The sequence below is a fragment of the Trachemys scripta genome, chromosome 2 (assembly GCF_013100865.1).
Source record: "Trachemys scripta elegans isolate TJP31775 chromosome 2, CAS_Tse_1.0, whole genome shotgun sequence".
In the NCBI taxonomy this organism is placed as follows: domain Eukaryota; kingdom Metazoa; phylum Chordata; order Testudines; family Emydidae; genus Trachemys; species Trachemys scripta.
Window position 1 is genome coordinate 156,418,771 of NC_048299.1, and position 12,203 is coordinate 156,430,973.

General features: G+C 42.9%; 1 protein-coding gene across 1 annotated transcript; it reads left to right on the forward strand.

The window, feature by feature from the left end:
- Nucleotides 1–3,783: 3,783 nt before the first annotated feature.
- Nucleotides 3,784–4,595, forward strand: TCIM (transcriptional and immune response regulator). The gene has a single exon (XM_034762020.1). It carries the CDS (start codon nt 3,851–3,853, stop codon nt 4,169–4,171), a length of 321 nt encoding a protein of 106 aa, XP_034617911.1. The 5' UTR covers nt 3,784–3,850; the 3' UTR covers nt 4,172–4,595.
- The last annotated feature ends 7,608 nt before the right edge of the window (nt 4,596–12,203 follow it).

Below are 12,203 nucleotides of genomic sequence, written 5' to 3' on the forward strand. Positions count from 1 at the left end.
ACCTCACTTACCTTGACTCTCTGTTTGGTGAATAGCAATTGATAATTAAACATGAGGCTTTTCCCTTTCCCCCCCAAAAACCCCAAAACAAAACCAAGAACCAGCAACATTAATATCCACATGATGAAAGGGGTGCGTGACCAATAGAAACTCTCTCATGGACCTATTCAACAACAAGAGGAACAAATTAACCCCAGGTGATGATAATGCTAAAGGATAATAGTGCTGCAATACGTATTCAGGCAAAATCCATCTGATTCAGCAGGATGTTGGCTGAATAAGAGCTGTGGCACTGGACCCAGGGCGTGCCCAACACATTTATTTACAACCTGTTAATAATATACAGATATGGAAGTGTTCATATGGCTAAATGGCATCCCCTCCCTCCTCCTGAGATAAGAACTCTGGCAAGCTAGAACCAGCATAAAGCACACAGGCGGAATTGTTATCTAAATACCGTCCTTGATGACTATCTCTCTTTTCTGTTCATGAATCATTCACAAAACAATTTCACTTGCCCCTTATTGTATTTTTCACAATTAATTTAATAAAAAAGATACATTATTTATACGTAAGGCCCTACCAAATTCACGGCCATGAAAAACGCGTCACGGACCGTGAAATCTGGTCTCCTCCCGTGAAATCTGTTTTTTTGTGTGTTTTTACCCTATAATATACAGATTTCATGGGGGAGACCAGTGTTTCTCAAATTGGGGGTCCTGACCCAAAAGGAAGTTGCAGAGGGGTTGCAAGGTTATTTTAGGGGAGTCGCAGTATTGCCACCCTTACTTCTGCGCTGCCTTCAGAGCTGGGCGGCCGGAGAGTGGCGGCTGCTGACTGAGGGCCCAGCTTTGCAGGCAGCAGAGCAGAGGTAAGGTGGCAATACCATACCATGCCATCCTTACTTCTGCGCTGCCGCTAGCGGCAGTTCTGCCTTCAGAGCTGGGCTCCTGGCCAGTAGCCGGCGCTTTCCAGCGTCACCACCAGCAGGGTAGCAGTACCCCAACCCCCCCCCTACAATAACCTTGCGATCCCCCCCTCCCACCACCACTCCTTTTTGGGCCAGGACCTCGACAGTTACAACACTGTGAAATTTCACATTTAAATAGCTGAAATAATGAAATTTATTATTTTAAAAATCCCTTGATCATGAAATTGACCAAAATGGACCATGAATTTGGTAGGGCCCTATTTATATGTAAGCTTCTTTGGGAGCAGGGACTGTCTTTTTGAGCTAGTACAATGGAGTCCTGGTTCACCATTATTTGTGGTGTGTGGCCAGTCACATAGAGAAGCTTTTGCTCCCTGACTGGACAGATAAAACTTTTAAAATAGGAGAATAAAGCACATGGATTGGCAAGTAACCAACAGTGCTAAAGAAATAAGACATAAATATTCAGCAGCCAATCCTGATGTTCACACGTGAGCAGCCTTGTTCTCCTGTGGATCAGGGAATTCTCACAAAGAAGAGCCAAAGACGTCTCACAAAGACTGAATAATCTCACAACGACTGGTATGAGCACATTCAGACCAAACCAATTGTGCGAATTCAAACAAATATTCATGAACATTGCATCTGCAGAGTTTGACCAGTTCTAAATCAGACCATCAAGCAAAAGAAATAGGACTTTTAAAACATTAACAGCCTAGACGTAAAGACCACAGGACACTGAGCCACTGCAAACTATTGCGTGACTACTACCTTTTGAGATAACTAAAAAAAAAAAAAAATTTTGTGACCAAACACAAGTATATTAGGCTCATGGCAGAGGAAGCTGGGTGAAGTTCTATGGTCTGTGTTATACAGGTCAGACTAGATCAGTGTTTCTCAAACTGGGGTCGCCACTTGTGTAGGGAAAGCCCCCGGCAGGCCAGGACGGTTTGTTTACCTGCCCTGTCCGCAGGTCCAGCCGATCGCGGCTCCCACTGGTTGCGGCTCCCACTGGCTGCGGTTCGCTGCTGCAGGCCAACAGGAGCTGCTGGAAGCGGCACGGGCTGAGGGACTTACTGGCTGCCACTTCCAGCAGCTCCCATTGGCCTGCAGCAGTGAACTGCAGCCATTGGGAGCCGTGATCGGCCGGACCTGCGGACGGGGAGGTAAACAAACCGGCCCGGCCCACCAGGGGCTTTCCCTACACAAGCGGCAACCCCAATTTGAGAAACACTGGACTAGATGATCTAATGGCCCCTTTTGGCTATAAAATCTATGAAACTATGTAGCTTTGAAATTAATTGAAGCACATGTTCAGAGTCAAGTAAATGTACATATATTTGATATGACTTTAAATTGCTGGCTATACTGGGAGCTTCGGTCTTTCATGGCAGCTCTTCAACATGCCTTAAAACCTTTTTTCTTTTTTCTTTCCTTTTCTACTACTGCTAAAAATTAAAAAGGGAAGTGAGCTGCAATAGCATTATGGGCTAACAAGGTTGTCTAGGGCACAGTGTTCCATCAACACTGTCTCAGCTCTCCACTCTTGTCAACATGTGAAAAGCAGAAAGCAGAAGTGAGTTTTGACCACAGTTATCTGTCAGTCAACTGGCATTATCTGTCTCCCTCTCTACTCATAAAGCACCCCACCACTGAGGTAGCGAAGCATTTTTAATTAACCCGAGCTGCCATAATTAATCGTAGGCAGTGCCCAGGCTTGTAGGGAAGCAGTGATCAGGGTAACATGGAGCAGCATGTTGGCTGGACAAAAATGACCTCTCCTGACTTCTGGCTGAAGTGTCATGGGATAAGGTAGCAAACAGTGGTTTGCTTTACATCTACAATGCCCCCAGCCATTGCGCTGTCCTGGAGGGGGTGGGGGGCGAGGGAAGTGGCATCTGGCGGTGCTCTCTAGTGACCCCCATAGGCCCACACAACAAATACTGACCCTCCTTAAGTAGCTATATCCAGCCCTCATCTCCTGGAGTGACAGTTCTTGGAATGTGAGGTCTTTGGGGCATTGAGTGTAGGGGGGAAATCGGAACTTTCTCAGAGTGGGGGAAGTAACACGATGATCCCATATTAAACCCACCTAAACAGGACAATCCAGCTCTGCTCTGTGCTGACTTTGTTCTGGCTGGTTGCTGAGGGGCTTTCCAGAGAGTGGGTGATTTACATGCCTCCATGTACTCCAGAGGCTAGATGTCCTGGCAGGTATGAAGAGTGTAGCTCTGGCTTTGGTGGGGATATGAACGTAGTGTGTAATGAAATCTGAGGTAACAATATCTGCCTCACAGGGGTGCTGTGAGGAGTGATGTTTGTAAATCACCTTGAAAATGCAAAGCCCTGTATGAGCACTAAGTATTATTCTTATCGTGGAGTAATCAGCCCCAAGCGTTGGGTAATCAGACCCGAGTGTATGTCACTGCTTTATTACACTTCCCTTTGGCTGGGCTAGAAATGGTTCACAGAGAACTATACAAAGAGTGCAGCGGCTCAGACCTGCTCCCAGCGAACACTTTTTAGAAGTATAGTAATAAGTTATGACAGAGGTTTATTCCTCAGATGGATTAACAACCTCTCTCTTGCAAATGAGTCTGTTTTACTTGGCAAAAATTTCTGAATGTGTTCTCCTTCTCCGAGCATACCAACTCAAGGCTGTGTGTGTAAAGTCTATTCCTCACATAAGTAAAGGAAAACTTTCGCTCTCATTTTTACAAACAAGGAAATTTGGCAGCTTAACTGTTAAATCTGCCTATAATCATTCTGTGTTGAGATCGCGCTGATGTCATTGCTGTAACTTGATCCTTCCAGTTTTTTTTTTGCTCTGGATGCCTTTAAATAGCAGTTCTGTGAATATGTTTTGTACTGATCTCTCTGATGAGTCCTAGAAGGCAAATACCGGTGCATCTGATATAGATGAAAGCAAAGAAAAGCAATCAAATTTCAACCATGTCCACATCCTTAAGAGTGAGCCCATCGGTCCATGGCTATCGGTTTGACACAGCCTTGCGAAAGAAAGCTGTGGCCAATATCTATGAAAGCACAGATCAAGAATCTCTTCAGAAGCTCTTCAAAAACTCTGGCGACAAGAAAGCAGAGGAAAGAGCCAGAATCATACTTGACACTGATCAGGACTTGGAGGAGAAAACACGAGCATTAATGGCACTAAAGCAGAGAACAAAAGACAAACTTTTCCAGTTTCTGAAACTTCGGAAATATTCCATTAAAGTTCATTGAACTATCCCAGGAAAAGGGGATGGAAGAAAAGCTATATTTAAAGAACAAGACTGAGTTTGTGAAATCTTAACAAATGTGATATTCTCCACAACCATGGAAGCTTCTGACAGGACAAGTGAACCTGAAAAACTGGTCATAAGTATTCAATCCAATTTTACACACTGCAAAAAGCTTCCCGGAGTGATTAAAAACTCTCCAAATGTGAAAGGACTGGTGTCAGCAACAAGAGAACCAGAAAAGCCTACGCATGAGTGAAAGAAACCAGAACGTTTGGCAAGAAACATACCCAACGCGCTTCCAAGCACAGAACTATGGGACAATGACACAAGCACACAATGAGACTCAATTTTCTCAGTAAATCTGAGGTGAAAGCAGAATAGAACTTTTTCTTCTATTTGTTTACTGATTTCATCTTTTTTTAAAACTCGTTTTTACTGAATGTTTAAATGATTTCTAAGCCTCACTGTTGTCTACTGGGATGGAGGGTTGTAGTGACTGATCAGCTATTGATCATTTATTTTGCATTTGTTAAAATGCATTAAAAATACACCACATGGGTGTAACAAGTTCAACCTTCAGGGAGTGCATTTTCTGTAGAAACACTATGCAATTGTATCTCTTTTCTCATTGTTATGTGGTATACTCCTATCATGAATTATTTGCACAAAAGCAAAAATAATGAAGTTCCTTCCCTGAACTGAATTTACTGTGAAAGTCTTTTTTTAAGATATTTTGTTCATTGATATTATTATGCCATAATTACAGATCTTACTTGTAGATAGTGTGTTAGATATTAGAAATACTCCATGGTAGTGTTTTATGACAATGTTATAATTATATCGACTATAATTTATTGCATATGGAGAGCTACAAACCTAATAAATTATAATGATACTATATAACCTCTTCTGTGTGCAATGCTTGATTCTAAAAGAGGGTGGGTTTCTATGTTCTTGGCTTTTTACCTTTTAAATATATCCTTTGGAGGGGATGTGGTGAAATATGAGATCTCTTTCCTTAACAGCCAGTCAATCCATTTGGAAGCAGATTCTTAAAACTCCTTGGAATAAAATCCTGGCTCCAGTGAAGTCAATGGGAGTTTTACGATATTGACTTCACGGAGCTGGGATTTCACTCCTTGTTACTAAGCTCTGACTTTGGTGCATCCAGGAAGCTGCTCTGATAGAGCTTAAATGGAAATCATCAGACTCTTAACTGCCGATTCTCTTAGGCTGAATTGCTAATGGTTAATATTAAATCAATGGGTATATTTTGCATTTTCTCCCTGAAGCCTCCAATATAAATTATTTAGAAAACAAATAGTAGCAACCAAAAATAAACTATCTGGTCCCCCCAGGCTCCCATCTCTCCTGCAAATGAGGGGATTTATGGATAATCCACTGAAATCAATGGAATTTCTGTAATTGACTTCAATGGTAGCAGAATCAGGCACTTACAATCTCTCTAGCTGTTTATATTGCAGCGCTCACCATGTTGCTTATGCGCAAAGTCATTAAACACAGCTACAGAATAGCTATTTATAAACATGTCCTCTAATAATCTGCCAGCTGAAAAAAAATAAGTTCCCATGACCCTGCTTACTCCACTGAAAGTTAAAATGATTCAGAGGAGTAATAGGCCAGCTGCTGCTTTCTTACAGTGAAAAAATACAAATGGGCTATAAATCAGGTAGGCTAGTAATAGCCCCTTTAAATTACTTAATAGAGCAGGTGATTGTATTTATTTATAGATTTGTAAAGCGCACCCAGACATTCCCAAGGAGCACTGACAAGTTTAAAAATGAAATGTCATAGCACACTGATCAATATCAGTTCTAAGTAAATTCCCTCCAGGATAAGGCAGGCACGGCCCAAAGATCCCCCAGGCAAAAGCCTGAGAAATTATTTGAGTCTTAGACCATACCTTGAAGATCAAAAGACTTGGAGTCTGTCAGACCAACAGCGAAAGTAAGTTCCAGAGCTGACTGCCCTCCACGCTGCGCAGATGTGCAAATCTAGGGGTCAACAGCAAAAGCCAACTGCATGTAGAATGGGCTTATTTATGCAGCAGTTTGGGCTGCTACATAACTGATCTAGTTGTCTCCCCTGCCAAAGGCAGAGCTGGAAAGAATTGGGGTGCAAAACTGCATACTAGAACCACCAGTCTCCAAAGAGCTGATCAAAAAATTATTTGACTTAACAATTTACCCATAGAAAAGGCTATTTCATCAAAATCTAAATGTGTCACGAGACCATGTAGATTCTGACAACATGCTCTATGGAAAAGTTTTGAAACGATTCATTTAGACTTTCTCTTTTCATTTAGATAACATAGAAATGTTTCTTTTAGACTTGTTTGGTTTCACTTCATTGTACTCTGATATTATTAATTTTATAATATTTTATTGTTTCAACATAATCTACATGGAAGGTTTTGAAAACGTCGTTTTGATGTTTTTGAATCAAAATATTTCAGTTCCATGAAATATTTCAAGATTTTGACATTTTGTCCCGATTCAGGGCAAAGACAAACACAGAAATATCTGAATTTCCCACAGGATGAAAATTCCATTTTTTGCACCTCTGTATTAAAGATACAGGTGAGCAATCTGTTCCATTTTATACAAATTAGTTGCAGCCCTCAGGGTTGTAGCCCAATGGCTCTGGCATAGGTGCCTGCCCTTGCTATAAACTGCTACGTGCAGACCTGCAAAAATTGGTAAATGGCTCCCTTGACCTATCTGAACTCACTTTTAAACTGGAAACACCAGGATTTGTGGACTGAGGAAGAACACCCGTGGCATGCGGCCGTGCAACATCTCCTGGCTTGAATAAAATGAGACAACAACATAATATATTAATATAGACCCTGGTCCTGCATTCAGATCCACGCAGGCAGACCCCTGTACCCGGTCAGAGCCTCTTTAAGGAACTGCACTGGCACAATCCTTTATGCCAGTTGGGGCCATACCAAATGGCTTACGTGATGTGTATATTTAAGGTGTCAGCACCAAACACTGGGCCTGATCCAAAGCCCACCGAAATGAATGGAAATACTCCCACTGACTTCAGTGGCTTTGGACGAGGCCTATGATGAGTTGATGCAGTCACCTCGAATCCCTCATTTGAACGTGTGCCGCCATCTGTGGTGGGACAACACACTGTGTGTGCAGATCCCCTCGGCGACTGCAGGGAAGTCACTCGGGATTTGTACTGCATAGTTTTTTCCATGGTGATTTACACAAAAAATGGGCTTGTGTGGGAGACAGAAATGCTCTAAGAATAGAATCCCACAGGGGTGATATACCCATGAAAGTCCATATTCCTTTGGTTAGTATTATATACTGGGACTGGAGAGGCTTGCTTGGAAATCATACTGCAGGAAGATATTTTAAAAATACTGAAACAGCTGGTACCAACTAATGTACGTGCTCGTCTCCTTTGCTTATCTGAAATCAACTGCTGTCATTTCCTCTAATACGGTTAAGCATCCCACAGTCCAGTCCGATCTTCACCCACTCTCCCCCTGTATTCTTGGTTATCGGGCTTTATACAGTTTGCATTTCCCATGTGAAATAAATGTGTTGCTGTCAATCCAGCCACTCCTTCCCATATCCCCAAACCATCACACAGCTTTGCCTAGCTGGTAATCTGTGCTCAAGACAAACTGAGCAGAGGAGGCTGCAAGTCAGGACCAAGGTGCATGTAGAGCTGTGTGTGTGGGCTCAGAGGTAGAGTACCAGGGCTGCATGTGGTCAGGAATGAAGTGCACTGGTAGTGCTTTGGAAGTGGAGCCTGTGGTAGGACTGGACTAGCAACTTTGAGGACTCAGGTGTGCAGAAATTTGTATTTTATAGCCTGTCGTTTTTTGAGCTGTCCATGTCAGACTTATTTAACAACAATATTTCTGCCTATCGCCAAGGCACCTCCACACCTCTAATAATAACCTGTCACAAATCAACCGCCTATCGCAGAGCCCTCTGGCTTGCTCTATGCCTGCTGAGAAATGTAAGTTTTCACCTTTGGGGACAGTATATATGAATCCACTGTGCAGAATAATGGCCATGCAATTCCTGCCAGTGACAATGGGTACTGGGAAGTTTCAGTCCCCAGATGGCTATCTTCTGTGCGATAGAATAGTATGGCACGTATAGCTATCTTCTGTGCTACACATTACCTATAACCTTTTCCCACCCAATGCTAACCAGTACACTGGAGAAGCTAGATATGGTGGCTTCCAACTCCTTCCCTTGTAGGACGGGAATCTGAAAGAAGCGGCAGCAACACCAATTAAAGCTTTTGCTGCTGATGCTTCCTAATACAGCTAAGATGGTCAAGGTCATGGCAATTTGCATAGCATGATTGATCACATCCTGTGATTTAAGACTTTATAGTCTCCCTTATCTAATTACATTGAAATCATTAGCCCAAATGGGTTCCCTGAAGAATAAAGACTGTTCAAAAAAGTCACTTGCTTATTCATTTTCTGAAGCTATAATCTGCATTTCTGCATCTCATTCCTGCATTTGTGACCTTCACTCCATTTCTGGTAGGCTTATATTTGATGCATGGTATAGCAGCTCATGTTTCTGTCATTGCTAGTCTTCCCCCCGGTGTGTTAGGCTAGCTCTCATGATATAATTGCAGGGAAAGTGTTTACAAGTCACACTGTTTGTAACACAAGTTTCATCAAGCTCTAGAAATGGTCTCTCTCTCTGTCGGTTGATGTTGCTCACTTGCTTTCCTTGCTGCCATTGGAAACACCACCCAGGACACTAATATGAACCTATGAAATTCAGTGCTTATGATGGCCCATCTACATGGATGGGTCCCACTGGCAGGAGGTGATGCTCTTTCTGACATTTGCACTACGCTATTGATATAATTCACACAGAACAGTTGTGTCGGGGCAGGTCATCCGCATTGTGCTGGGCCCTTCCTGAGCACTTTTTGGTGCAGACTCTGTGTCTGTCGGAGTAAAAATGCTGCAGTCATCAGACAGTGCAGAAACGCAGCTGCAAGATACAGAATCTATTGTCAGTGCTCCCCTTGCAACAGAAAGAGGAAAAGGCCTGTTCAAGGTATTTCCTGCCTTCAGGAGCCATGAATTTCCATCAATTCTTTTCACTGAGTCAAACTGGCTACACTAGGTATCCCCGTGTCCTAGAGTCTGTAGGAACATGCGTCTCACCAGCTAATTTTAAACTGCTCCACAAGTGACACCGTAAAGAAGACTATGACCAAATGATTCTGCACATGTGTTCTACTTATCTCAATAAGTAATACTAGACCACAGCAATGAAAGAGAGTATGGAGGTTCACAGTAAGTGAAATGAGAAATATAGATACTTCCCTGGCTGGAAGAAAAGCTGTTACAAGTGGAGCTTTAAAAGAAGACTATGTTTTATTCAACACCTAACTAAAAGTGTCGTTGTGTGCAACATTCCAGTGTGCCAAACTCAGAGCATCTTCAGGAGAGAGGAAGGTATATTCTGGGTGCAATGTATAAGGATCCCAAGGGCGGCAATCCTGAGGACAATGACAGTAGTAACATAATCGCAGAGGAGCATCTCAGGCCTTCTACCTCGCTAACCAACCAGACCCCAGCATCATCAGGTTTCCATTAGAAAGATCATTCTTATTGTCTGTCCCTATAGGAAAATGGCATTTGGAATATGTAAATATTCTCTGGTTCCAGATGTGTAGAGAACAGTGTTTGAGATGTTCCCTGATGGCAGGATTTGAGGTCCTGTGGTTTTTAACCTCTTGTGGAAGATACATGGTGCAAATAGAGCTGATTATGATGGTGCATGTCAGTGTTTGCATGATTTCTAAAAGGACAGACTGCTTGGGACAAGTGGCAGCATTTACTGATACAGTGTCCCTTGCACTACACTGGGGGATTAGACAGATTAAAGATTCACCCTCAGCTGGACGTAACTGTCAGTCTTGTGATTTTTTCTCAAAACTCCAAAGAACAAACTCTTTCCATAAGCTATGTATGTGCAAAATTCAGCAGCATAAATATACCAAAGAATGCGATGCTGCCTACTGCTGTCACAAACCGGGTTGGCACCTTCCTGCAATAAATAGCCGAACACTGAGTACATTCTAGCCCAAGGGCCAACGCAGCGGCGATTATGCTATGTAGGTAACCATATGGCTCCCATCACTGTGGTGTCTGAATGCATTGGTGTATTGTATATTATAAACCTGGCATCATAGAAACAGGATAATACACAGGAGGCTTTTGCTTTCTGCCTTACAAACTGGAGCTGCAAAAGCTATGGAAAGTATGTCAGGACCCCAGGCTAAAACTACAGTGAGAGCATAGATGTCTGCTGGTTCTCGACAAGCAGCTCCCAAAAGAACAAGAAAAGAAACAGCTGTGACAAACATCTGCTGTTTGGGAACTACGTATTACATAGGTCTTTCCAACCTGGCCATCTGAAATAGGTACTGAGCAGCAGAGAGAGCTTCTTCTGCATAGGGTCCTGCATAGGGTTAAAAACCAATAAGGGTCTAAAGTTAAACATTCAAAAGTTAGGAAATGGCAGAATTAAGGTGGTCCAAGAAAATCTAATTCAGCCCATTTGTGCATGTGCATTATGATACCCGCTTTAATTATAGGATCACATACTAATTTTTCCACTAACCCCTACCCCCTTCAGTGCACAGGAAGAAGGGTGTTCTGGGGATTGATTGGGAAGGAGATTGTTGTGTGTAGGTGCCCTGATTCCCCCTGTATAAAAGCTGCCACCCATTTGCAGCTTACACCAGTTGTAAGTCAAGCCTCAACTAACCAAGCAACAGTGTGGACTATGAACCCTACGGCCATGTAATTAATAAACACAAAGCCCTGTTTACTCCTTAGAACGGAAAGGTCTCCGAATGACCAAATATGGATCTGGAACCCTGAGTGGGTGCAGTTGAAATGAGTCATATGTCTGACTAGTTCTTCTATCGCTAATCATCATGGAAACAATGTAACAGAGCCTCAGGGTTCATGATTCTTGATGCTGGCCTCTTCCTTAGCACTGTTTATACGACAAACAACTGTGCTTACATTGCTAAACTTTACCTATTTCCTGCCCTACTCCCACTGAAAGCTGAACAAACTCTAGTCAGTCTGAGGCTTGTGGCAATCGTTTTACATGTGCGGAAAGATTGAGGATGCCATTCCATTCACCCCCAAGCTTAAGGACTGCATCTCCACATCTCAAGGACAGGGGACTCCTTCCTTGTTTATCAGTTCCTCCTTTCCAGAGAGAACATGTTCCCTTATGGTAGCAAAAACCCATGCACATGGGAAGAGAATCTCTCGGACTGATCCTGTTCAGGACTGGGGAGAATATCCGGTGACAGTTTGGTGCAGCTGAAAGCTCAGCCTGTCTAAATCTCAGTCACAAATGGCCTTTCTTTCAGGCTTCCCCATGGCGCTAGAAAAGAATCTGATTTTCTACAGCAGTGGAGCCAGAGGTCCACTGTGCCCAGCGTTAACTGGCTTTCCAGGGGACCAGCTGCACCATCCCACCCAATCTGAATCAAATAAGAAAAAACTGAAGTTTTCCTTTTGTTGAAGTCTCTGTGTGACAGCATCAGAGTCTCCTGAGGGAGCAGACACAGTAATAAATCTATGCCGCCAGTGTCTGCTCACCTGTGTTCAGAACTAGCTCAAAGGTGACACCGCTTTCTGCTTGTGGGGGAGCGAGGGGTTACACCTATCCATCCATCTAACTTATGTCTTTTTAAGGTGCCTGTCACTGAAGTATCTGAGTGCCAGGGTTATGTTGCTATTCTAGTTTTCCCGGTTCATTGCTATTCTAATCTTATTGTTGCTCTCAGATATTGCAGGATGCTGTATACTTTCTGCTTACTGTGACAGTGTTACTTTTGCAGGGAAGAAGGCTGGTGAGGAGGAGGAGGAGGAATTGATTTTCATTGCTTTTCCAACCAAAGTTTGGAAAATAGAAAGGGCCAAAAATCCATAAAAACCTCTTACTATGCTAGAAAATAAAATCAAGGCTATTATC